Here is a 27,640-nt window from a genome sequence, read left to right as displayed (position 1 = left end):
GGGCATCTCAAACTCAATTTACTTTATGACCAGTGCCAGTCCTCAAATCCTCCTAGTGGGCCAATAATGTCACTGAAGAATCTTCACTCCCCCCCCCCCTCCCGCCACTCACCTGCCTAAGGGTCTAAGAGGGGGTTTGGATAGGGGAGAGGATGTGGGCTCTGGGAGGGAGCTTAGGTGCAGGACGGGGTGTGGAAGTTTGGGGGTTGGAGGGAGTGGTTGGGGTTCAGGAGGGGTGCAGGCAGTGGGCTGGGGCAGAGTATTGGGGTGCAGAAGGGGGTGCAGGCTCTGGTAGGGAGTTCAGGTGCAGGACTGATGAGGGGTCAGGCTCTGGAAGGGAGGTTGGAGGAAGGTGGGGGGAAAGAGTTCTAGGAAGGAGTGGGGTGTGTGCGGAAATGTGGGTCCCTTCACTTATGTAGGGTACCAGCCTCTGGCAGTGGCTCCAGTGGGATGGGGATCTCCGCATGTCCCCACCCAACATGCTCCCCCCCATCCCCCCTCCCCACTGCCTGTCCCACAACTCCGTCTGCTGCCCCTGGGCAGTTAAAAAAAACCCAGGGCCACCACTGCCACTATCAGCAGCACAGGGGGGCTAGAGCAGTTTCTGGTCGCTTGCTCCATGTTTCTGCTAGCAGGACTCTGCAGCCCGGGGGAGGGGTGTGTCTTCTCCACGTGCTGCTCCCAGCAGCTGGAGCAGCCCACAAACACCCTCCTCCCTGGGCCACATGAAGTCGTATGACAGCACCTGCATGGGCCAGATTCAATACCTTTTGGGAAAGACTTTGTAGGCTGGATTGTGGAATTGCTCAGGCTGTAGATGGCCTATGGGCCATGAGTTTGAGACACTCCCAGCCCCCGGTTTAATCAATAACTGGTTCTGGTTCTTATGGGAAGGTGAATCAGGACGGAGTGTTTGGAAGGGAGGTGGCTGGTGCAGGCTGGGCCTATGGGACAACCCTCTGCTCTTGCGCAGGAGGCACGAGTGGATTTTGTTAGTGAAACATTGGCCGTTTTGCTACTGCTCCCTCTGAACTCCCCAACACAGGTTTCAAGGGAACATCCTAGTTTTCATTGAACCCTCCTTTCCCCTAGTTATAGCTACCTGGAAATGTCAACCCCACCCTCACACTTTGGTCCTGGGGCTGCGGGGGTGCTTCACTGCACGTGGTAGAGGCGCAATGCACTACAGCTGTGCTCCCGCTGGCTGTCGGGACTCGCACCGCAGGGTTGCAGGCAGGTGGGCAGGGGGAAGGGGCAAGCTGGGGGTGTTCCGTAGGAGGTGTACCCGCTCCCAGCCAAGCTCCTGCTGGGGTGTTCACCTCCCAGCCTGTGCAGCTCCTTTCTCACCATGCTGGCTGGACAGCAGGCAGTGCCAAAGCAGGGACCCATCCACCTGCCCCAGGCCAGTCCACTGTCATCCCACTGGTCTAGGACTGGCCCAGGCTAGCCCCGAGCATCCCCTGTACTGCCTTGTACACACACACCTCCAGCCCTCTGCCCTGACTCCTGCAACCCTCCACATACCCAAACCCTGGGCTCCCTCAGCCACCTTCTTTGAGCCCTACCCCCCACTTTCCAACCCCTGGTCCTAACTTCTACACTCCCATCCCCTGGCCTTGAGCCCCCTGCACTCCACCCCACACTTACATTTTGTCCAGGCACTGCTGTATCAGAATCTCCCCAACCTCCCATCCTGAGCCCTGTGGGAGTGGGGGGGGGGGGGGGGGGGGAGCTACAATACAACGGTACCTGTAAGACATGCAAGTTAGTTTCAGCCCTGCTTGGGACCCTAAAGAGGACACTTCTATTCCTGCATCACAGCAGTAACTTAGCCCTGCACAGCATCCCTGTGCATTAGGGAAACCACCTCAGCCCTGGGCTCCGAGGTGCAGAGGGAAATCACATAACCCCACAAAGGAGTCAACAGGAGAGTCCAGAATGTGGAGCGCTAGGCCATTCTTCCCAGCTCCAGCTCCAGCTCCGGCCCAGTCTCTGTGATCTCTCTCTCACCCCATGCAGCTGAGTGTATATTCAGCTATGAATACCCTATGCCCAGCACACTGAAGGACCCATCTCTATTCCACCAATCAGTGAGAAAACAGACACGTGCTCCACTTCCAACACAACACAGTGGCACAGTTAGTTGGAGATGTCACATTTGGATTCTCTTGTGGTTGTGTGACATGAGGTTGGGAAGGCCTGGGAGAGCCGCACAGAGAGAAAACAAACAGGAGAAAGAATTATTCACACTTTTCGGTGCCTCAGAGAAGGTTCATGTCAAGTTCTGGGCAAAGATTCAGGTTGGTGTGTGTTTGACCCACACCCATTTAGATTCCACTGGTTCTTCTGCCCAGGTGAAGGCCTACATGTGGTAGGCAATGCAGGGCAAAGATCCCAAAAGAAGGGACACAAACAAACTCTATATGCACAGCATTTAAGTTGTTGTGGTGCTCATTCCTTCAGAGTATAAACATGGTCTCTCATCTCAGCACCACAGCTCTGCTTTTTGGACAGCAGTAATTTTAGAACACAGAATTTGTGTGGCGTTCTGGCCCTTGTAACAGAGGCATCTCTACAACGACGGGCCCCCGCCACAAACAGTCTCCTTTGATAGCTGAGCTTGATTTCCTTGCGCCACTGCTAGGATTCCAAACATTCCCCCCATAAAGCTATGCGGGTGAGTACACAAATCAGCCATGTGCAGACATGGCCCGGCCTTATCTCTGTTCTGGAAAGGAATGATTATAGAAAACAAACAGTGGCGTGTACAGTGTATTGGGGGAGATAAACAGGCTGCCAGGTGGCTGGTCCCTGGTTGCGTGAAAGGACTGCAGAAGAAAGTGCCACAGAACAACACTGTAACCCCCTGCTCTGACATGCTGTTCTCCAGACTCCTCTTTTGGGTTTCATCATTGAGCTGGGGAGGTGAAGAGGTGGAGGGACAAGCTCCTGTAAAATGGAGCCTGCCCCCAGAACAAACCTTCTGAAGGTTATTGCAGATCAGGATGGGCTTATCCCAGGTTATTTTTTCCTCAGAGACGGTCCCAGAATAAATTTGCCCCAAGTCTAAAGATCCTAGAACTGTGTGTAGGGGAGAGGGTGGGTGAAGTTTAAATACCAATCTTCATCTGCCTTTGGGGCCAAGCCTTTCCTTCTATCATGGGCCAAACTGGAGGTCCTAGCACTGCTCTTATTTCACATCTGCCCCCCGGCACTTGTGGATTATGGAGAAGAGCTGCAGCTGCACTGAATTTCCATCACTGTGGCCTCAAGAGGTTCCCTGAGTCAGCAAAACCTCCAAGCTTCTTACCCTGACAGAACTTCAATCGCTTTTTGAGGGTTTGCCTCTCACTCCATTTGCACTGCAGGCCCAACCCACAAAGTGGCATTAGAATCCCACAGACTCTCTAGCTAATCAATATGTCCCCTGTGTTCACTCTCACACAGCTTCCTGCTTGCAGGCAGGCTTTGCTCACTTCCTCTTTCCAGGTGGGGCTCTTAGAAGCAGAAAGGCAATTGCAGAACAGAAAGAGCCCCCGGGGAAGTGGTGGAGGTGACCCAGTCCTGCAAAAAGTAGTGAGCAGGCCCTGTGGGGAGGATGCAGGTGAAGTTACCTGAGTGGTTGGTCTTGGATTCATGGCTTCCCTCCTGGGAGTTCAGCATGAAAGAGCTGTGCCAGGCTCAGCCCTAATGTTTTTTTCCAGCTAAAGCCCTCTGTCAGTCACCCCAGAACTATTGTGATGAGGAAGCTGCCTATGGGGGTGCCACAGTGGGGTGGGGAAAACTCAGGGGCTACACTGGATCTGATCAAAGGTCCATCTAGCCCCAGTGTCCTGTCTCCCGACAGGGATCACTGCCAAGTACCCCTGAGGGAATGGACAGCATCTCTGAAGAGATCCAGCAGCATCTCTGCTCACGGGTGGATTTTATCTAGACCGGACTCAGGTAAATTCTCACAGATGTCGAATGGGAGCTCACCAATGTTCAGTCTAGGCCTGGGGGACCCACTCCGAGTAAGAGTAACACACTGAGGATTTAATCCCAGAACAATATGACTGTATCAATTTACTGGTAAGGATATACACTGAAGTGGAATAAAATAAGAATGTCCCTTCCCCCCCAACTTCCTTCCAACATTCTCCTTCCACTCCACCCTCACCTATTCCACGTGTATCTCTGCACGTCCGGATTTTACCCGAACGGGAACAGAAGTGTGGCAAGAACTCAGAAAACGCTTCCTCCTCTGAAGGATTTTCTGGACCTCTTAGGAAAAACGAGAGACCTCATGAGGCTTGGCATTGAGAGCTGCCTGCTCAGGGCTGCGACCAGGGAAACACTTAAGTCCAGTGTAAGAAGGCAGCCTGCCCCTTTACAGGTCCAGGAAGCCTTGGGCCACTCTATCCTGTCCAATCAGGCCCAGTCCCTGCCTGTGCCAAAATGAGCTGCTGCCTGGCCTGAGGGGGTGGAACTAATGAAGTTAGGGATTCAAGGGGGCCTCATGAAAGGGCTGAGAGAAGACTGTGTGGAGAGGACCTACCACAAGCAGGTTGGGGTTCAGGGCCCTGTAGGAGTAGGCAGTAGAAGCCTACTAGGAAAAATGGGTCTCCAGGCAGAAAGTCCTGGGAAGCACTGGTCAGAGAAAGGCTCAAGGGAGAACTTCTCAAGGCCTGGGCTTATGGGTGAAGACAGCAGTGACACATGGCAGGGAAAGGAGGGGGGGACCAGCCCCCATCTCTTCCCACCCTACCCTTTGCTCCAACCTCCCTTTGGTACACCTTTTCCAAGCACCCTCCAGAGCGTCAAGAAGTAGTGCCACACAGGTGGGAGCCGCCTGGCCTGTGCCTTCTCTGCTGCCCAGTGCATGAAGCAAGCATGGAGAAGCAGGGGATGGTGGCCAGTGTTCCCTGTAAGCTGTGCTCTTGTGCGGCTGCTCAGGAGAGATTCCAATGCTGATTTGCAGAGCACCTTCAGTGAGGTTTGTGTTTTTACTGGTGGTGCACATCCACATGTGCCTCAGTGCACATAAAATTTATTCCTCTCATGGTTGGATAAAATCTGCACATGGATGTAAAGGTTGGAGGAACTTTGTGGGTAGCCCATAAGCTGAGCCCAGAAGATGGGCTGGGGTGTAATCCAAGAGGGGCAGAAGAACCATTTGTGTTTGGCCTTTGAGTTAGACTTGTGTTACGCTGCTGGAGCCCTGGCTGCAGGACTTGGTCCCAGAAGTTACAGGGCGATGCTGAACCAGATTGGCAGACAATAGGGGGTGCTAGAATAGAAGACCCTCCAGAATGAGGAGTCCTGGCTTTAGGGGGCGCTCCTGGATAAACCCCTTTCATTGCCCATAGGTTTCATTTTGAGCATGCATTTGCCTCCCATTCAAATTAAGCATGTGCTTAAGTGCTTTGCTGAATAGGGATATTTTCCCAAATCAAGGCCATCCATTCTATAGGCCCAAGAAGAGTCATTTGGCTGATGTTCATTTAACCCGTGTGAACTTCCATTCCAGTATTCTTAGCAAAAGTCCATAACACAATTTTGTCAGTGCACGTAACTTCAATGGTAGATAGATCACAACAGTATTTCACTTAATAGGGCAGCATCTGATCTTTTGGTGCTTCTATCACCCTGAACAATTATCCCAGCCAGAGGGTTTTCCATTGCTAATATAAACAAAACTCCTGTTTTAAATCAACGGCATTGCCAGGGATGCAAATAAAAGGAATCATTATAGCAGATGAGATGATTGCTGGAAACTCCGAGTCTGTTCTTTTAATGTATAAATGATATAATTGAAACATCAAGGACAGCAAAATCTGAGCCAGTGGGTGTGAGAGAAGAAGCCACTTCCAGCCCCCAGGCTGAGAGGAAAACTATTTTCAGACCCATCTCTGTCCCAGCCATGTCTCTGCTGGCTTTTATTAATGCCAACAGAAACACAGGAGGTTGGCAGGACACCACTAACCAAATGTTCCCCAAACATCTGTCTGCAACTTCCATTACTCATGGAACTGGACTGGTCCCTCAGCCAATTTCATTTCTGCCAGCAAAATTTGTGAACATGCAAAATCTGGCTTCAGCTTCAGCATGATTTTCCAATCTGGGGGTGGAAGTTGCAGATGTCGGATGTAGAGGATTAGGGAGAGGAGCGGTGGGATTAATGCTGGGGCACTCCATTCTGCAAAAAGGGAAAACATCGAAGTAGAAGAAATGCTTAACATGTCCACGAGGGAAGCTCGGGTCGGCTGCTGTCTGGGCAGTGTCGGGTACACGGAGGTAAGTTTAAAGCAGAAGCAGGATTCTGAAGCTGCCCCCAGTAAATGTGCCAGAACCCAAATGTGCCAGTGGAATTGATGAGCCCCAGAATTATGGCCAGTTCATGCAGGAATTGGATGATTCCAGGCATGTCAAGGAAGCCCCTTGGCCTGAGCTCTACAGGAAATCGGACTAGATGGATCACGAGGGTTCTGTGATGGGGCAGTTGCCTTTTACTGTCATGTAAGGGATTAAAGCAACCATGGGGGAGGCTGCGTGGGAGGCAGCCAGTAAAGAAAAGCCTTGTAGTGCCATCCAGTTAGGGGAAGGCTTATTGGTGGAGCCAATCAGGGCCAGTCTGGCCCATATAAGAAGGTGCTGCTGAGCAGAGCAAGGGCAGTCACTCTCTGGAGTTCAAGGGAGGAGACCTGGCTGCCAAGAGGGCTGAATCACCATGGACAGAGAAGTGCTAGGCAGGGTTAGCAGAATTTGAGGGAGTTCTAGCCTGCTGAAGTCCTGAGACCAGGGGCCAAAGAAGGTGCTGGGCTGCAGGGCAGTGGCCAAGGGAAAGTAGACAATGGAGCAGGAGGAGAAGCTGTATGTGGCTGCCAGCTTCGGGACATTGGCCTGGGCCTCAGGCCTGGATTCTTCCTGTCCCTGCTCTGCCACATTTTCCACTGAGAGCAGCGGCTGGAACCTGGAATGCAGTTTGTCACTGAGGCAAGTGGCTGGACTGAGGACTGTCAGTCTGTGGGAAGAGTGGGGCACAGATAGAGGGCTGCGTTCGAAAAGGATTCTGCAATCCTGGGAGCGACGTGGGTCCTAGATATGGAGACAGAAGTGACAACGGGTGAGACACCACCTGAGGGGGGGTGCTCTGGCAAACCCGAGCCAATTCCCACCAAGGCCATTAGGAGGTTAGTCACACCCCATTACAGGTCACTTCTGGGCTTTATAATGCCTGAATTTAGTCTTCATAAAATACAGCAGGACTGAGCTCAGAGCCCCTTACTGAGCATTTCCCCAGGACTCACTTAAAGGCTCCTGTTGAAATCAGCAGGGATTTCTCTAATTAAGGAACTCCGCCTTGGTACAGATACCAGGATTTAGTCTGCATTTAGGGCCTGATCCAGACCACCAACGCCCTTGGCACCTTTGGCTCGGCCCCTTAACTGCTAGTATTGCTTGCCCAGTATCCGTCATTCAGCGCTGAGGTAAGGTTCTCAGCAGCTTTGGAGGTGGAGGTCCTTTCTCTGTAGGACAGGCCCAGTCCAGGCAGTACATATTCGTCACAGACTTGGACTGGTGCAAGGCCGGGAAATCAGATCTCTGCTGGGCAAAAATGGAGTTCCTCCATCGTCGGGGATAAAAAGGCTGTTTTCCATTTCTGTCATGAAAGCTCAAAACTGTGTTTGAAATGCTTTGGGGGATGGTCCAGAGAATTACTTTGCTCTCCATTATTTTGGTCATTGAAGAATTTGTCCATATGGGCCAGTCCAGAGTTCCTCTAGACTTTCCCTATGTTTGCCATAGCTGATTTCCTTAAGCATGCTTAGGGCATAGTGTTTTCTCTTCTCTTCCATGGCCAGACGCTGCCCTTACATTTGCCGGTGTAAATATGGGATGCCCCATTGACATCAGTGTAGTTTCTCCAGCTGTGCTTAGGCTAGGTTTACACTGGGGGAGAAATTCAATTTAACATACGCAACTCTAGCTACAACAATAATGTAGCTGGAGTTGATATATCTTAAATCAAATGTCTCCAGCAGCTCCACTGTCAATGGGAGAAATTATCTTACAACTTCTCTTACTCATGTCTGCAGAGTCCTGGCATCAGTGGGGTGCCATCAGTGTTTGATTGAGCAGGTCCTTACTAGACCCACTAGATTGAACCCCAGAAGATTGATCTCTAGAGTGTTGATTTCTATGGAACCTCAAAGACCATTGTGCACGGCAGGGAGTGTATGCTAGGGACTCCCTTGCATACCCATTTAAAGGTGGGTCCCTGAAGTTCAGTGTAATAACTCCCAGTTCCTGTTGCAGCACACTGCCTTGGACTGCTGAGCCCTGCCAGCGGCACCACCACAAAGGCATGTGGGTCATCCAGGGCAGCTCAACCCCGAAAGGCTCATCAGGCCATCCAATCGCGTGGTGGGTGGGGATCCCATCAGCTTGTCTGTGATCTTTTTTTTTTGGGGGGGGGGAGGGTGTTTCATTGACAGGGCTGTGTAAAAGGTCTGGCTTAAACCAGGAGTCCATCCCCAGTAAGCACACACCCTACCATGACCCTCCCAGGTGCATGAAGCTTTGCAATGAGCAGGCACTGACTTGTGCCTGCATGTGCATTTCCTTTGCATCCACCTGGACATTGCGGATCTGCATCCTGCTGCACTCCAGCCTAGAATCGCTTGCTTTAGCTTGCAGATGGCTGCCTAGCTGACCAACTTGAACAGAGTTTCTGGGGATGGTCTGACATTGATGCACCAGGAACCTCTGGGAACACAATGGACAAATCCATGGACCGTTTTTGACAGACGGATACACATATACATAGTGAAATAAACAAGTTAAGCTACACTTAACGTCTCTGCCAGTGTACGTAGATAGACAGAAGTTAGAAGCTAAGATGCTGGAGAACATCTATTTACACATTCCAACCTTCACTTAGAATTTTTAGCACCACCTGTTACTGTAGCAGAAGCTTGCAGAATTCATCAGCCTTAACCTATTTGTTTCTGTGTGTGTACTGGTCTCTCTGGGCCTATCTGATAATGAAGTGGTTTTTTTGCTGTTGAAGGCTCAATGCTCACCGTTCTCCAACCTATTGTAATTCTGAAATGGCTTTGAACTGCTCTCTGCTGCATGTGATCGTCCTCTGACACTGAGGACAGAGACACACTGTACTGCTCCAAATGATGGGGAAGGCTTCTTCCGTGATTGCCACTGTAAACACAGCTATTTAGAGACGGAGAAACCAAATGTTTTCTGGCTAATCTCTTCTGCCTTTGCTCAGCTCAAGTTTCTACTGTCTGCCTTAGTTTATATCCAACCCTTTCTGGGGAAGGATTTGTTGCTGGGCGTATGGTTTAAAATGGAATAACATTTGTAGTCGGAATATACAACAGTGGAATTTCACACTAGAAGATTAATTCCGAATGCATGGTCCTTCCTGCAAACAGACTGGCAATTGGCACAAAAGTACCAGTAAGGTCACAGGCACATGCCAGCCAGGCCTGAACCAGGGCAGCCGCTGGGCCTGATGGGGTGCACCAAGAGGCCATTTCTATGTCAGCCATTCCCTCCTGATTGTGCCAGCTATCCTATTCTAGGGCACTGCCCATCTCAGACAATGTCAGCCTGAGCACTGTGGGAGCAGTCTAACGTGGGGTTCCTCGTTATCCCAGTATGATCACACCAGTTGCCCCAGTTGGAAGGCACTAAGCCCCCTGGGTGGAATACACAGAGGGGCCCAGGCTGATTCTGGAGCATGCACAGAGTCTGCATTAGGCCACAACAGTGAGGAGCTTGAAGGAAGATGCTTAACAGAACTGTTCTGTCGTCTGATGATTTGGGGCAGCCACTCCAGGCTCCGCATTTTGAGGGTTCTGTGTTGGCTGCCTCAACTATCCTATAGATGGGGCTCAGAGTGACCTGGGGGATTACTTGGGAGGGGGCCTAGTGTGGGGCAGAAGCTGGGGATGGACCCCCGCATTCACCATGGCAACAGGAAGACAAGCGGAGTGCAGCAGGCTGGAAGAAGGTAGCAGGAAGGTATAGAGCAGGACAGGAAGTGATGAGCTATATCCCCAGCAAGGGAAATGTTGATTAGATAGTAGGAAAAGCTTTTAACTATCAGGATATTTAAACTCTAGAATAGCTTCCAAGTGAGATTCAGGGCTTCCCATCATTGAAGGCTTTTAAGAACAGGATGAACCACCATCAGGGTTACTTGGTCTTTCCTCAGAGGACTTGCTGACCTCTCCAGATCCTTTCTAACCTGACATTTCTCTAGTTCGATGTACATTGTGCCAATGCACTCCTGGCAAAAGTCACCCTAGTGCAGAAGATTAGCCAAAAGGCCTATGCATGGCTCAGGTGCCCTGTACTGGCACTGTCTCACCATATGTTACTCAGAGCCTGTGGAATCTCTCCCGTTCCCAGGGAGATGTTGATTGTCTGGCCCAGCAAGAATTTGGGGCTTTAGTCATTTTGTTTCTTCATTCTTCTTTGATTGTCTAAATGTTGAAGTCCAATAACAAGAAAGTGAAAAAAGAACAAAATCAACAGAGAATCCCAATAAATAACCCATTAAATAGAGTTTTGAAATATCACGTTAAATGTCACCATGGACACTAGCTTTTGGGAGCAACAATAAAAAGCAGCATTTTAAAATAAAAAAGACACGTGTGAGCTCTACGGGAACAAAGTTGTGGTAGCATCATAAAATGTTTCACAAGCATACTCCTCTGCCAGGTGGGGGACATCTATCTTACCAAACAGAGCAGTGTATATGAATTAATCAGAATTAAGCTAATCCCAACCACCATCTGTCTCATTTATATTGAAAGATTTCCTCCAACCAATGTGCAGCCAAGAAGCAGTTGTAGCAGCCTGCAGATCATCAAGTGACTCCTGAATTCCCTATCCTTACAGAGGGTGCTGGATGAGTTTGATCTGATGGGTCAACCTCAGAAAGGTTCAAGGTTTGGATGTCAAAGTGGGTCTGGCCCATGAAAGCTCATCATCTAATAAACCATCTTGTTAGTCTTTAAAGTGCTACATAGTCCTGTATTTTGTTTTACACAGAAATACCTGTGTGAAGTTTACCAAAGTGTGAAGTTTACCAAAACCATCCTTGTTTCTGAGGTCTATGAAATCAGGCTGGAAATCTCACATGAACCGGATTTCTTAGCCCACGAAAGCTCATCATCTAATAAACCATCTTGTTAGTCTTTAAAGTGCTACATTGTCCTGCATTTTGCTTCAAATACCCCAGACTAACACGGCTACATTTCTGTCGGATTTCTTAGGGCATTTTTTGCTATTGTGGTTAGCTCCAAGAGAAGCTGTGGTATTTTCAGTGACTGGATGGATCGCAGTAATACAAATGCATAGCCCGTGTATGAGAATGTGTGTGTGTGTGAGAGAGAGAGAGAGTTGGACAGGAGGAATTGGTGAGGAGAATTCAAGTGACTACTTCAGAACCACCCTTCTGTTGGGGTTTGGATTAGTTCTAGAAATGATGCAAAGTCCATAGGCACCAAACTTTTTCCCTAGTGTGGACAGGGATGTAGGCAGTTGTACCTAGTGGTCAGAGCACAGTTGGTCAGTTCGAGTGGTCAGAGCAGGTGCCAGGAACCAGGAACTGGAACTGATCAGAGACAGGAGTCAGGCCCAGGGAAAAGAGCCAGAGCCAGAATCCGTGGAAACACGGATCTGGAACAAGACAGGGACTGGAAAGAGGACAGGATGGCAGGGTCTAGTCGAACAGCCAGCAAATTCCCTAATTGTACAGTCACATTCTTGTGCCTCTTTTTGAGCCAATCACAGAGGCCAGATGTCTCCTCCAATCAGGAGCTTTATGGCTGGTGCCAGTGGCAAGGTCATATCCATCTGCCCACATCCCCTGCCGAGTGGTGGCTGAAGCCTGGGTACCAATCCCCTTACACCTAACCAGTCCATCTACCCTTGTATTGTTTTCTACCCTCTTCTAACAAAACAGAGCACCTGCTCTGTTCAGTACCAGGCAGGGATGTGACAGCTTACTATAGCAATCAGGCAGTGCTGGGGTTGGGTGTCACGCGGGGCCGCAGTGTTTTGTGTGTCCGGGCAGACTGGATCAATTGGGGGGAGGTTTGTAGGAGGAAGCTGGAGCAGGGAAGGCAGCTCCCTTCTCTTGGACTGAAGCCTTCTCCTGTAAAACCTGCCATGCAAATGAAGCAGGATGCAAACAAAGCAGGATCCTGCCCATTCAAAAGGAAACAATATGATTATCTCTGGTCTACAACAGGAACGGTTAGACCAGCTCATTAAACTGGCACATTAATAGTCAGCTGTGTAACAACCAGTTCTGCTGACAGTGTCACTTCCACTGGGTTATCGACTCTCTCTCATCCTCACGACAATAAAAGCGTCACCCAGGACAGGACTCCTCTCTGTTCAGGCCAATATACAAGCCGTGAACTGAAAATCTCATTTATTACAGTCCCTTCATTGTCTTCATGCAGTGTGTTGCTGCGTCGGGAGCACGATGGATGACAGAGCAGCAGCTGAGGTGCCATGAAGCAGCATGAGCCCCAGACAGTGTTGTCACAAGGACTCCAGTTCAGGAAAGCACTTAAAGATGTGCCTACCTCTTGATGTCAATGGGACTTGAATGTGTTTTTAAACTTAGGGCCATCCCCAGGGCAGTGCAAGAATAATGAGCGGTAACTAACTAGTGCCCCTGAGCAAAGACCCCTGGGAGGTTAAACAGTCCCGACTGACTTACACCAAAGGGCAAATCATACCCCAGTTCAGACCTGGACTGTGCCTCAGTTCCATCCAGCCCATTGTGTTCTTGGTCGGAGAGGTGCCCCCTTCCAGTGTAAACCAAATCCCACAGAACCCCGCCCCCATCCCAGCCCCTGGCTTCTCATCCCCAGCCTGCTGGACAGAGGTAGCCCCACAACACTGGGGAGCACTGCAGCAAAAATAAAGCCTGGGTCACGGTGTGTCAATGGAGAAGGCTCTTTTCCCCCCTCCTCTCAGGTTATAATGGGGTCTGGCTGGTGGTTGCATCCCCATTGCTATAAGGAGAAGGCCCCAGAGTGTCCAAGCCTTAATTTGCATTGGACACGTTCAGCCTGCAGTTCCCCCAGGCCAGAAACACTTTTCAGCCATTGCTTTACTTAGAGCACTATGCAGCTGGGTTCGCCATGGATGAAGAGAACTGGGATCTCAAGGAACCGGAAAATGAAGGGAAAAATTATCTGTTGGGGTGGCTCCATCATTTTCAGTAGTGTTACACCAGCAAGGAACCTAGTCCCTGAGGTCTATATAGACTATAAGCTTCTCTAAGCAGAGACTGGTCTGCCCTTTATTCTGCAACATCCCAAACTCCCTGTTGGCGAGTGAATCATCATAACGATCCACATTCTGCGACCCTCATGCAGGCAAACGGAGTGAAGGCCCACTACGGAGCTCAGGATCTGGCCCAGCTTAACACAAAAATTGTTACTCCAGTGGAGCACACTTGTGTTCAGAAGACAGAGAGCAAGTCCCCATGGAAAGAGAGAAGGCCCGTCCTGAGGGGTGTTGTGTTGAGTCAGTCATTTCAAACAGAGCTAAGTCCCTTTGAAAATGGTCATTATGGAAGGGGAGGCACTCCAGGACTGGGTTACATCCCTAGTGCAGGTGCTATCAACTACAGCAGGAGTGGGCAATAATTTTGAATGGGAGGCCACTCCAAGATTTTGGCAAGTGCTCAAGGGCCGCATTTCTACAAAGGGGGCTTGGGGTCTGGTGCAGAGGTTGGATGCAGAAGGGACCTTGGGGTAGGAGACTGGGGTGCAGGAGGGGCTGTGGAGTCTGCACGTGAGTTTGGGTGAAGGAAAGGGATGTGATCTGGGGAAGAGGCCAGGAAGGAGTATGAATGCAAGAGAGAATTCTGGCCAACGGGAGGGGCTCTAGGAGTGGGTGCAAGGTCCGGGAGGGAATTGTGACATTGGGGAAAGGGGTACAGAGGGTGTGGGTAGTGGCCTGAGGCAGGTAGTTTGTGGGGGGGGAGAGAGAGTGAGGGTGCCAGAGGCCGGCTCTGGCTGAGAGGCGCTTACCTAGGAAGCTTCCAGTCAGCAGCCCTGCAGGAAGAAGAAGGCTGCAATCACAAGCTGCTCCATGTGGCTCTGCTCTGGTCAGGGTGAAGGAGTGGGGAGGGAGGGAAAGAGGGAAGAGGCTTCATTGGCTGCTACTGCCACCAGCAAAATATCTCGGCAGCTATTGGTCAAAAACTGGACAATGGGAGCTGAGAGATTTTGCTGGGAGGCGAGACAAATCACAAAGCCTCCCACCTTGCACCCAGAATAGAGTAGCCATATTTAAAGCTTCTGCCACTGTGCAGTGCTTAAGGGTTCCTGTGAGTCAGCCACAGGCTGGATCTGATTACTTGGCAGGTAGATCCAGCCCGCTGGCAGCCTCTTGCTCACCCATGGCCCACAGTATCCATCAGCCAAGCATTTCAAACAGAACTCTGCTGCCATGTGTAAAAGCCCGGTCATGGGGCTGAGACTCAAAAGAACAGCCAGACTGAGTCAGACCAAAGGTCCATCTAGCTCAGTATCCTGTCTTCTGACAGTGGCCAATGCCAGGTGCCCTATAGGGAGGAAACAGAACAGGGAATCATCACATGATCCCTCCCCTGTCACCCATTTCTAGCTTCTGGTAAACAGAGGCTACAGACACATTGGGTATGTCTAGACTACATGCCTCTGTCACGAGAGGCATGTAGATTAGGCTACCTGGCATAGGAAAATGAAGCAGCGATTTAAATAATCCCCGCTTCATTTAAATTTAAATGGCTGATGTGCTGAGCCCATCAGCTGTTTGTCGGCTCAGCGCAGTAGTCTGGACACTCCACAGTCGACAGCAAAGGCATTTGTCGACTTCCCAGGTATGCCTCCTGGGATGCCCATTCTAGCAAATAGTCATTGATGGACCTGTCCTCCATGAATCTCTTTTTTGAATCTTGTTAAGGTCCTGCCCTTCACAACGTGCTCTGGCAAGGAGTTTCAAAAGCTGACTGTGTGATGAAATCCTTCCTTTTGTTTGCTTTAAACCTGCTACCTACTCATTTCATTGGGTGACCCTTAGTTCTTGTGTTATGGGAATTAGTAAATAATTTTTCCTTACTCACTTTCTCCACCTCAGTCATGATATTATAGAGGCCTATCACACTCCGCTTAGTCTCATCTTTTCCAAGCTGAAAAGTCCCAGTCTCTTTAATCTCTCCTCATAGGGCAATTTGAGTCCAGTCATTTGACTCCCATGATTTATTGCTTACAACTTCTGGTGTGTTTTTGCCCTGGAGGAACAAAGCAAGCAATTCCTTTGTTCCCTCTAGCCTGGGTATTTCTGTCTTGCTATCAGCTTTCATTCATGAGTGCTGTCTTCCTCAACAAATGGTGCTGTCTTTGAAACGTAGTGCCCTTCTCTTGCCTGGTGCTGCCCAATACACATCACGGGGGAGCAGTGGATTCAGAAAGCAAGCCGGAGGCCTGGCTCCATGAACAGTGTCGGAATTGTCTCAAGTTCTGCTGTATTGCACTACAGCCTGTTTAAGACCATTATATTTGCTTTGCTAGCACACAAAACCCTGTGTGGCGAGCAGTGCATTAGGCACAAGTTCATGTACAGTAACTGCCTTTGGCTCTGCCCCTGTTTAATCCACAGTGAATATTTACAAGTCAGTTATTGACCTCGTCTACATTAGGGTCTTTGAATGACTGATCCAAACCAGCCTTTCGTTACTGCACATGGCACTGTGACTTTGCACAATGAAATATGTAAAACAGGCAGGGCCTCAGAGAGCTAGCTAAGGCACATTCATTGTGTATTGTGTGTATTTCTGATGGGCTTAATTAATTATAATGCAACCAATAGCTTGATTGTCATGTTTAAAAAGACATGCTGAGTGTTGGCTTGGAGGTGGTGCTCTTTTAGCAGGAAATGTCTCCTTATATTAGCAATATATATCAGCCAAAGCTGAGGGTTAATGACACACATCTGAAAATTGCAACAGTGGTTTCTTATGGTAGCTGATGATCTCTATCAGATGATGCTTAAGAAATGACCATTTGCCAATAACTGTCCTTCTGAGATAAATCTGATTCTGTGGAGAGGAAAGCTATGGAAACTTCTGCTAGTAAAAATAGCTATTGGCTATTTCTGCTTGCTAAGATATTAACCTGAAGCCAAGTCCTGGTCAATAAAACAGCAGCTAATGTTGGAGGCCACAGTAGATTATTAATACACTGGTGCTTTCAGGCTGTGGAACCTGTGAATTATGGACTGTTTGGCTGAGTTTGAGATTGACTTGTTCTGATTCCAGTTAGAGAGGTAACCAGTTAACCAGTGACCCAGGCCTGTTGAAGCAGCTTCCCACGCATAGAGTGGCTCAGTGGGCCTGGCCCAAGAAGCCCCACCTGTACCACAATGGCCTCAGCTCTACCAGGCCCACCACACTGTGCCCAGGGAGCCACTCCATGGTTAACTGATTAAACATAGTGTTTAATTGGTTAACTTTTTAAACAACAGTTTACATCCCTAGTTCCAACATTAAAAGAAAAACCCCTGGATTCAGTTCATCCCTAGTCTAAAAGGAGTGATCTTGGTGAATTTGTACCAGCAATTGGATTAGATGCATTAAGTTTATTTTAGCTCACTGATAACTTTGCACATTTGTACTGAAGTTCTCTGCGGGTTTCCTAATGCTGAGTGATGATGAAGAATCCATAGAGCAGAGAAAGATCCATGGCTTCACAAGCCAGGCCTGCTGGGGGAAATCTTAGCAGAGGCTGTTTCAGCTTCTCAGAAACAAGATTAAATATAAACTGATTTATCAAGTTTGGAATATCCTTGTTAGAGAGGTGGGAAGCAACAAGAGCTGGAGGGGATAGCCATATCCAAGTACCTAAAGGTACAAGGGGGACAGAGGAAAAATTCTTCTCCTCAGCCTCTGAGGATAGGACAAGAAGCAATGGGCTTAAACTGCAGCAAAGAAGGTTTAGGTTGGACATTAGGAAAAACTTCCTACCTGTCAGGGTGGTGAAACACTGGAATAAGTTGCCTGGGGAGTTTGTGGAATCCCCATCTCTGGAGATATTTAAGAGCAGGTTGGACAGACACCTGTCAGGAATGATCTAGAGCAGCAGTTCCCAACCTTTTCCAGATGGGGACCCATTTTGACAATTCAGGAAGACTTGGTGACCCAAAGCAATTCAAAAACGGGGGGAAATGGGAGGCAGAGCCACCTGGGAGTCACTTGGTGACCCTTTTGAAATGTAATGGCAGCCCATATTTGGGTCCCGACCCACAGGTTGGGAAACCGTGATCTAGAGGGTTCTTGGTCCTTCCATGTGGGCAGGGGACTGGACTTGATGATCTCTCAAGGTCCTTTCCAGTCCTATGAATCTAAGGGTGTGTCTAGACTACAGAGTGGACTTTTGTCGACAAAACTATACCTGCGTCTACACTACCGCTGAGTTCTGTCGACATAACGACGCTGGTAAACCTCATTTTACGAGGCATAACACCTTCTGTCGACAGAGTTTCTGTCGACAGAAGGTGTTATTGAATGTAAACTGTCCTTTGCGTCTACACTACCATGTCGACAAAGCAGCTTGCTTTGTCGACAGAACTCAATGTAGTCTAGACGCTCTTTGTCGACAGAAGTTTTGTCGACAGTATCTGTCGACAAAACTTCTGTCGACAGAAGCCTGTAGTCTAGACAACCCTGAGAGTCTATGGATTCTATGATATTAGCAAATGGAACTTTATGTCAGATACATTAAGGAATTAAAAGTCTCAGAGGGGTAACTATATTAGTCTGTAACTGAAAAAACTTTAAAAACAACAAATGGTCCTGCAGCACCTTAGAGACTAATGAAAAATGTAGATGGTATCATGAGCACAACTCAAACGAAGAAATGGGTTGTGCTCCCAACAGCTCCTGGTACTGTTTACATTTTCTGTTAGTCTCTAAGGTGCTTCATGACCAAAGAAATAATAACACTGATGTGGCCATTCTACTACTAACTGTTGTGAGAGGAAATCACAGGTGTCTGGTTTTTGTTAAGATGTATTCTAGCAGTTATTGTGAGGAAGTTCTTTGGTCAGGGTTATGCAGAGGGTCCAAAATGATAACCGTCCCTCTTGGCTTTGGAATCTAAGGATCACCACAATTTTTGGCTGAACTCAACACAAACACCAATGTCCTTCCTTCTAATTCACCGCTCAGTATAGCACAGGGCCCACGTTGGATCCTTGCTTTGATATTGTATCCATGAACAAACACATGCATCTGAATAGGGAATGCTGTCCTTGGAAAGAGTTGTATTTGTTTGTCTGGCAAATAGACCCTGTGAGTCTCTATCCTGTATTGCAGGTTGATCCAGCTACTCAGTGAGTGGGTGAGGCCCCTGCAACAGGAACACTGAGAGTGGAGTTGCAAAATCACTGGTGAGAAGAGGTGAGATTTGATAACATGCTCTCAGGGCCACATTCTAGCCTTCATTACATCTGCGCAATCCTGCAAATTTGGCTCAGAAATATGCAATTTAATGAATGGTAGAGGGAGCCTGGGGGAGGAGAAAGAGCAGGGCAACAATATTTTGCACTCATTGGAGGATCTCAAAGCACTGAACAGAGCACCCAGTTCTAAGATGCAGACATGGCCTCGATGGGAGGAGGTATAACTATTGTGCAAAGTGAGGGCTGATTCCAAACATCAGTGAAATACAACAGCTTTAGCTCATGTCCCATGGCACCAAATGATACATTCTCCACTCCGCCCTACCATTGTCCATCCAAACTAAGGGCATGTCTGCACTTATAGCCCTGTAGACACTGTAGCTCTCAGTAAAGATGCTATCCCAGTGGCGTAAGTACTCCACCTTCCCGAGAGGCAGTAGCTGCATGGGTGGCATGTGAACTGTCAGCTTGGGGAAGCTAGCTTCTGGCCCTACCCTTTCAGTAGAAGGCCCCGCCCCCAACTTCTACCAGAATCTGCAGCCTTCCTATAGCAGCCCTCAGCTCCTCCCACCCACAAGCTGCTTGGATGCCCCCCACCCTGAGTGCTGGGTGAGTGGCTTGGCCCCTGGTATGCTAACCCCAGAATATAGGGCAGCCAGAATACTGAGCAGGTGGGTGGCACACCCAGAGCTCTGGTGGGAAATAGGAGGGGGTCTGTGGGCAGGACCATGCCAGGCTGTTTTGGGGAGTTCCCCTGGCCTGCGATACCCATCGCCCATGAGTAGCTGTGTCAATGGGAGAAGCTGGTATTTTGGCCAATAGACTCACTATTAAACTCCATGACATAGAGCATTTCCTGGTGAGCCAGGATTTGATATATTTAACTGTTCAGTCCTAGTTTGTGCTTACTGACAGCTAAAGGCGGGTTTCCCCAGAGAAATCACCTGTGAAACATAGATACAATCAGTGTTCCCTGTAAGACAAGCACTTGGGCAGCCACCCAGGTGAGATTCAAGTGCTGCCCAGCTGATTAGCAGAGTGCCCACAGCCGGCAGCATGTGTTTCTACTGGTGGTGCACCCTTCACACATGCCTTGGTGCACAGCACAGCATTTATTCCACACATGGATGGAAAAAATGTAGAGGGAACACTTCATACGATAGCCCCCTTGCATGATTTTAACCATGCTTGTAACATCATAGGGCACATTCTACCCTGAGATACATGCACAAAGCAGCCAGCTACAGCCCTCCCATGTGGGAATGCAGCTTCTAAGGAGAACCATAGATATGCTCATTTAAGGCATTATGGAACAATCCATTTACATGACAAACTAAAGTCTGGGGACAAATCCTGAAGTCTTCCTGGTGGCCCTATAGATTTGGCCTCATATATAGAAACAAGCAGATTGACAGTCCATAAAAGAATTGCATGGTGAAATGACTGTGATTTGTTTATAGATAATGGAGACCATTAATTCCACTCTGGAATACCTGGATGATTATCTTGACTATTATTATAATAATTCGAACGTGGTTAGTGTTCAGGAAGAGCCATCGCATGGTGGGAAAGACATTTCTAGGATTCTCTCAGTTGTAATCTACAGCTTCACCTGCCTTCTGGGAATCCTGGGAAATGGCCTAGTCATTGTGATTATTACTTTCAAGATGAAAAGGTCCGTCAATGCCCTTTGGTTTCTCAACCTGGCTGCTGCTGACTTTCTTTTCAACATCTTCCTGCCACTGAATATCGCATACACTGCCATGAACTACGACTGGGTCTTCGGGGAAGCCCTGTGCAAATTAAACTCCTCCCTGCTCAACCTAAACTTATACAGCAGCGTGTTGCTGCTGACAACAATCAGCATTGACCGTTGCGTGTCTGTGGTCTTCCCAGTCTGGGCCCAAAACCATCGGACCATCAAACTGGCATGTTTGATTTGCATTGTCGTCTGGTCTGCTGGTTTTCTAATGAGTTGCCCGTCTCTTATTTTCCGGCAAACTGTATCTCACCGAGGAAAAATGGTTTGTTTTAATAACTACTCCTTGTCCAAGAAAGATCATGACCTGGGTGTAAAGAGACATACAGCAGTCAATGTCATCAAGTTTCTGATAGGGTTTGCCATTCCGGTCACTATCATCATAGTCTGTTACACGATCATTGTCTTCAAGCTGAAACGAAATCGGCTCGCCAAATCCAAAAAGCCCTTCAAAATCATTATCGCCATTATCGTGACCTTCTTCCTGTGCTGGACCCCCTTCCATATCCTGAACCTCCTGGAAGTACAGCACGTCCAATTCTCCCATGTGCTATTTGAGATTGGAATGCCCATCACCACAGCTCTAGCTGCGGCCAACAGCTGCATGAATCCCATCCTTTATGTTTTCATGGGCCAGGAATTTAAAAAGTTTAAGGTGGGCATCCTCTCCAGACTAGTGAATGCACTCAGTGAAGATACCACCTACTCAAGTCTTACTCACAGGAGCTTCTCTAAGATGTCCTCAATGACTGAAAAGGAGACAGTGTTTCTCTAATCTCTACCCTCAGTACCTTAGGGGCACACCCAAGATAAACTCCCATTGCTTTTTATTTGGAAGCAGAAGATAATTTCACTTAGCTCTTTGAGCATTCTCTAGTGCTCTCCAAAGACCACTTTGCATGAGTTCCAAGAAGTTCCTGGGTTTTTTCTAACCAATCTGTGCATCTTCCTACATTAGTCATGTCTGACGACGGGTGCCATGAATCTTCATTAGAGATTTTCTGACCCACATCATGGAAAAAGTGACAAACCATAACACAATACCAACTTCAGTCCCTCTTCATGTACCTTTTGCTCTGACCTTTACACTTTTCTGCTCATGCCACCTGAACGGCTCATCAGAAGGACAATATTACCTTAAAGCATGGTGTCCAACCCATCCTGAAGCAGAGCTACTATAGTGGTTCAAGCCAACTAGCCACATTCAACCTGCCAAATGGCAGGTGTGTTGGACAGCATGGCCTTAAAGCATCCCAAGTTCAAACTGCAGAAATGGATTATTGTGTCCTAGAGTTTGAAAAGTTCTGTGGCCAAAATGCATTTCCATCCATGTGACCCCTTGACTATTGGACTTGTTAATTCCAGTCAGTCAGTCAATCATTCAATCTTGTGCCCAAATTAGATCCTCAAGGATTATACATGCTTGCACATAATAATTGTGTGTTTAAACCCTGCATTAGTGGTGTCTGCACACATGGTATAGTATTTGCCTGCACAAATCTCCATTTGAACATATAATTGCTTAATCTACGGACAATTAGCACCCATATTTAGACTATATGACCTTAAATGGCTAGAAGACTGGGTAATGTAGAAGTTTCCAAATACCACAGAAATTGAAGAGACTTATGCCACGAGAGGAAAAAAAGCACAGAAACAGATTTCCTCTCGCATACATTGGGAAGAAGATAGAGGAAGCCATGAATTGTATCTCTGCTTTGAGAACATCCTTCCAATACTCATCACGGGGTTCAGTAATGGATTCTATGACTTTCACAGACTGCTGGGACATTTTCCACTTCAGCCTCAAGGTGGCAGAGCTGGAGGTCCCAGAGGGTGGTGGGCAGCAGGGGCAACTCTCTGTAATCTTAACCTTCTCCAGCACACATGATGGGATCAAAATTTAGTCCTATTATAGCTGGAATATATGGTGCCTATTATGGAAGAAAATGATTATGAATATGTTATGTACAGTGTATGTGTACAGACAATTAACCAGCATCTTAAAGGCATATAATATTGGTACTAGTATAATTTGGTTTTATTCTGAACGTTCTTTTCTCATCGAGTCCACCTGAAGTCAGAGAGGATAAGAATACCCCAAATAAATATCAGACAGAATACTGATAAAAAACTTACATTAACATCACACCAGTACAGCAAAGGGGTCAAACAGTGTTTCTGACATACAAACTACATCCTGGGATAACTTCTTCTACCTCTGCATTTTAGCAGAGCTTTGAAGCACGTTGTGAACTTTAAATGTCTGAGTCATCCCATTGAAGTGGGTGGACCTACACCTGTGCGTGGAGATAAATGCTTTGGTGAATCAGGAAAGCAATCCAATACTGTGACAGCCGGCTGCATTTTGAGATGGGTGGGGGTGTTGTGGCATCCCAGAAAGAGAGAATTCTCAGCAAAACATAGGACACTTTCTTTTTGCAATTTCTTCTGGGCAAAAAGCAGTTTGTCTCACAGCCAGGGCAAGCTCAGATAGTTAGGGTTGCCAGATAGTGTCACCAAAAATACCAAACATATTGGGGGGTGAGGGTGGGAGCAAAGAACCAAAAGTTGTTGACCACAAAAAAAAAACAAAAAAAAAAACAACAACAAAAAAAGACTGTCCCAAGCAGCTTTCCATCTGAGAAAAACAGAAAATACCAGACATTTTACATGTCTGGTATTTTCTGCTTTTTTTTTACTGGACACATGATGCAAACACTGGGCTGTCCGGTCCAATACCAGACACATGGCAATCCTACTAATAGTTTCATTTCATTGGAGCCTCAAGCTTCAAACTGATGTAGTATCCATCACTGCTGGGTCTGATGGATACCCCTTAATCCTTGCAAGGGATTCCCAACTAAGTCCATCATGCTTACAGTTTTCCCTATAAGTTGAGTGCTTGGGTGGCCACACAGGAGAGATTCAAATGCCACCCAGCTGATAAAGTACCCACAGCCAGCAGCATGTGTTTCTACAGGTGGTGCACACCCACACATGCTTTGGTGCACAGAACAAAATTTGTTTTGCACATTGCTGGAAAAAATTAGAGGGAACATTGCTCTTCTGGGGTTTGCCTATGGGGAACTGAATGCAGGAGCAGCCAATGTTTATACAGAAAATCAAGACCCCAGCAGTGACTCTGAAAGCCTGGGCCAACTGGCACAGGCTGGCAGGGTATAAAAATAGCTGTACAGACTCAGGTGGAAACCTGGCGAGAGGGGAGGGTCTTGGAACCTGGCCCCCAACCCAAACAGCAATGTCTCCACTGCTACTTTGACGTTTGCAGTGTGAGCTCTCACCGATTTACCCATGCCCTGAAACTTGCTGCCACGGAACTGTTTGGCTGTGTAGTTACCCTAAGTTTGCCTCACACAAGATTCCAAGCCTGGCAACAAGGCACTCCCTAGACCCAGCAGTTCTCCTAGGGAGGCAGAGAGTTCCAGGCTAGGAGCAATGCGAGATTTTTTAAAAAGCATTTTGCTTCACTTTTGCTCCTTTGAAAAAGTCAGTCAAATTGCTGTCTGGGTTCCTTTTATTCTGACACCGCCTGTCGCTGACTTCTCAGGAGAGAAAGTTCTTTATGAGGCTGAATGAGGTCACGGTAGTGCATCTTTCACACACATTGCCCCATGACCTCTTCAAAGACACCATCAATATTGTCATGCCTGGGGCTTTCACCAGGCTCCAGTAGTGAAATATCTTCCTACAGGAAATCTCTGGCCTCCACACCCTGTCTCCTAGCTGCTCTCAAATCAGGAAAGATAGCCACAATCCCTCAAATCGGGCATGTCAGCTCCACCCCAGCTCAATGCCTATTGATTCAGAGCAAGGCAAAACAAAAACTCCTTAATGCTTCCTTTCAGTCGTGCGAGACTGAAACAAATTTACTTCCTGACCCTTGCAACGAGCATCTTATGCACAGAGGCCTCAGATTAGATTGCATCTCCTAAGTGATGGTTAACAAGACTCCCTTGGAAGGGCTTAGCCCTAAACGGAGTAAAGCAGGGAAGCGGCAAATGGAGGGGGAAGAAAAAGCAGTAGTTAAACCTCAGAAGTCATAAATGCCGTTTGCAAATCAATGGGCTGGTTGATTGGCATTGCCAGCCAGCATGGAGAGGAGAAATCTATCGACCAGCCTGGGTTCACACCAGTTGTGTTCTGGGTACATTTTAATCCATACATATAAGCAGCTGGAACAACAGCGGTTTCAGAGTGATGTGGGTGCAAACTGAGCTCTTCCCAATATCTGTGAGCAAGAGGCCTTGGCCATGTTTTGAATGACAGCTCAGTGACTGGAGCCCCCCCCCCCCATGCCAATGGCCCCTTCCGCAGCTCAAAATGGGGATGGCAAGGCTGAGGGGAAGTGGAGAATGTGAGGATTGTACTCTCTGCTCCACCTCCACCCTGCCCTACATGACTCCTCCCTCCCCTGATGTGCCCAGAGGCTTGGGCATGGGCGCTGCCAGGCCAGCTTGACTCTCTTGGGCTGTTCCACAGTGAAGCTAATGGCAAAACTTCTATTTACTTTTGCAGGAGCCTGGAATTGACCCTGTGTTTTCAGAATCATTTCAATAGAAACCTGTTGATTAAATTCCTATAAGGGATATTTAAACATTTCAAATAATGAATCTCATTTCAAGATTTCTTCCCTTTTCATCACCCATCAAGTAACTTTCCTGCCAGTGGCGTTACCTTTCAGTTAGACTGCATTGTCCATTAATACATCCTTTAGATAAAATATGGTCTGAACCACTCTCCCTAGCCAATTTCATGCACAGTTAATTTGGGAGATAAGTCATGCTTTTAGCTTCTTGACTACTAGCAATGAGTGAAAGCTGGTGACATGATATTTATATGTTGATTTCTTTGTATCAGACACAGCTATTGATATGAGCTGTAAAACAAGGAAATATTTAAAAAAATCAAGACAATCATATTTAAAAAATGCAAATCAGTGGACAGATGCTTGTAGAGTAAGGCTACATCTAGACCGCAGCATTCTTTTGGAAGAGATCTTCTGAAAAAACTTCTTCCAAAAGAGAGCATCCACACAGCAAAAGCACATTGAAAAAGCGATCTGCTTTTTTGAAAGATAGCAGCTACACTGAATGGACACTCTCTCATATTTCAGCTGAGGTTACTAAGGACAGAGTGGCCACCAAGGCACCTGTGCTTTTTCCTCTTTCCTTTTCTTTCGAAAGAACTGCCTCTTCCCCATTCACACATGCCTTTTTCCAAAGAAAAAGGCTTATTTCTTGTAGAAAGAGGTTTACCAATATCAGAAAACCCTCTCTGTTCTTTCGATTTTTTTTGTAAGAACACAATTGCAGTGTAGACATAAGTTAAGTTTTTTTGAAAAATGGCTGTTTTCCCCAAAAAACTCTGCAGTGTAGACATACTGTTACGCTGTGTCTACACTGGCGTGACCTTGTGCAAAAACGGCTGCTCTTGTGCAAAAACTTGCTGCCTGTCTACACTGGCTGCGTGTTCTTGCGCAAGTAAACTGACGTACTAATGTATGAAATCAGGGCTTCTTGTGCAAGAACTCTGATGCTCCTGCTCAGGAATAAGCCCTCTTGCGCAAGAGCTCTTCCAGAAGAGGCCAGTGTAGACAGGCAACATGAATTTCTTGCGCAAGAAAACCCTATGGTTAAAATGGCCATCAGAGCTTTCTTGTGCAAGAGAGCATCTATACTGGCATGGATGCTCTTGAGCAAAAGCACATCTCTTACGCAATAGCACATGCCAGTGTAGACACTCTCTTCTGGAAGAGTTTTTCCAGAAGAACTCTTCCACAAAAGAGTTTTTGCGTGAGAACATGCCAGTGTAGATGTAGCCTTAGTGTCCAACCAGCACAAAGACCATTTGATAACCATTAGGCCACTCACCATGATCCTACGGGTAGGGGAAATGCCTTGGGTGCGAAAACAACTTGCTAGCAGGCCAAAAGAACTTTTAACACAGAGAATTGCTTCCTTGCTATAGAATTCTAATGCATAGCTCCAAAAACACAGGCAAAGGAAGTGAGTCAGTTTCCACTGGGTTTAAAATAAATTCTTGTAGAAACCTATTGATTCTGTCACTGTTCATTTCTATATTATTTTGCATAGGGGAAGGAGTGACACTTACCGACAAAAGGATGTGATTGTCACCTTGGGAGCAAGACAGGCCAGGTTCAAATCCTGGAATAGCCTCCCCAAAAGCCTGGAATGGAGCTGTCCCTTGTGGCTGAAATTTGATGAACAACATTCTTTTGGCAATGCCCTTAGCTGGGGTAAATAAGCAACGCTCCAGCTGAAAATCCAGCACTGATTTACTCCCATTCAGAACATGGCTCAAATGATTCAAACAAATCAACCTTCCAATTCCAAGACAGATCTAACCACAAAACTTGCCTCCCACCAGCCCCACAATTTGGAGGAGTTTGGATTGGGAGTCAGCTCATATTTCATGTCTCTGTGCCTCGGTTTCCCCACCAAATGTCGATACTGATCTGTCTGCCCCTCCTAAAGGTATTGTGAGGAAAAAGCTATCAATAAATCAGAGGGAGGGGCCTAAATGGCTTTGAGGATCTGTGTCTAAGATGCTACGTGGGTGAGACCCATAGAGCAAAGGGATTGGATAAACCTCCAGCCAAGTGTTTTATCTGCATAATCTTGTGTGTATCAAGTTGATGGGGAGATGGGGTGCTGTGGGCACCCACTGAAGTTATCAGTTAGATGCTTATCAGCGCCATGGAAAGGTTACACCTTTTTTAATTATCCTACCCTTAGGACAGTGCATTTTGCAAAGCAATGAGCTAAAATACCTTGAAATCAGTATGTACTATTGACCTCTTTGAGAGTTTTGTCCGAGAAAGGCCCTTGGGACCTGATTCTTCCATTATGTTGCAATTGAATTGTCTGTTTTGTTTATGTTGGCTTATATAGCTTGTTAGGAATAACTACCTGTATTAAGAGATAAGGTATTTAATTGGTGATGGGCAGAGATTCTGTGTAACCTTCGTAGTTTATTGGCTTACTTCCTCATTTCATCTTGCTGCTAGAACCTATTGAATTGCTTCCCCTCCGTCCATCGCCCCGCATATAATTTATTGTAATGTTTTGCTTAACCAGTGTTAACCAGATTAACCCCTGGTAGCACTCCACCAGCAGCTGTGTGTAATAAATCCTCTTGCCTGTTTTCACAGCATCCAGAGTGTCCAGACTTATTTCCAACATCGTTAATTAATTAACTAGAGCTGCCAACTCCCCCCAGTAAAGTAGGTAAATATTATTTGCATGGGGAAGCTGGGGCACAGAAAGGCAATATGACCTGCTCAATGAGTCAGCAGCACAGCTGGGACTAGAATCAAACAGTTTCTCCTCTCTTGGTGGTCACGCCTCCAGATCAGCT

General features: G+C 47.5%; 1 protein-coding gene across 7 annotated transcripts in view; it reads left to right on the top strand.

Moving 5' to 3' along the window:
* The window catches only part of CMKLR1 (chemerin chemokine-like receptor 1), a 66,951-nt gene extending 39,515 nt beyond the window's left edge, over positions 1 to 27,436 (top strand). For 4 of the 7 annotated variants that reach the window (XM_006123602.5, XM_075898768.2, XM_075898764.2 and 1 more), the window contains 2 exons: positions 18,395 to 18,478; positions 19,941 to 27,436. In XM_006123602.5, coding sequence (XP_006123664.3) covers positions 19,944 to 21,014 — 1,071 coding nt within the window. In that variant the 5' untranslated portion in view covers positions 18,395 to 18,478; positions 19,941 to 19,943 and the 3' untranslated portion in view covers positions 21,015 to 27,436. Of the gene's footprint in view, positions 1 to 3,847; positions 3,946 to 18,394; positions 18,479 to 19,940 lie in introns of those variants that run through there. The other 3 variants (XM_025184933.3, XM_075898765.2, XR_016348326.1) reach the window with 2 other exon arrangements.
* Positions 27,437 to 27,640: the final 204 nt, after the last annotated feature.

This window comes from Pelodiscus sinensis, chromosome Z (assembly GCF_052426305.1).
Source record: "Pelodiscus sinensis isolate ZL-2025 chromosome Z, ASM5242630v1, whole genome shotgun sequence".
Taxonomy (NCBI): Eukaryota; Metazoa; Chordata; order Testudines; family Trionychidae; genus Pelodiscus; species Pelodiscus sinensis.
The sequence above is the reverse complement of the archived record's forward strand: the minus strand, read 5'-3'. Positions and strand labels throughout refer to the sequence as shown.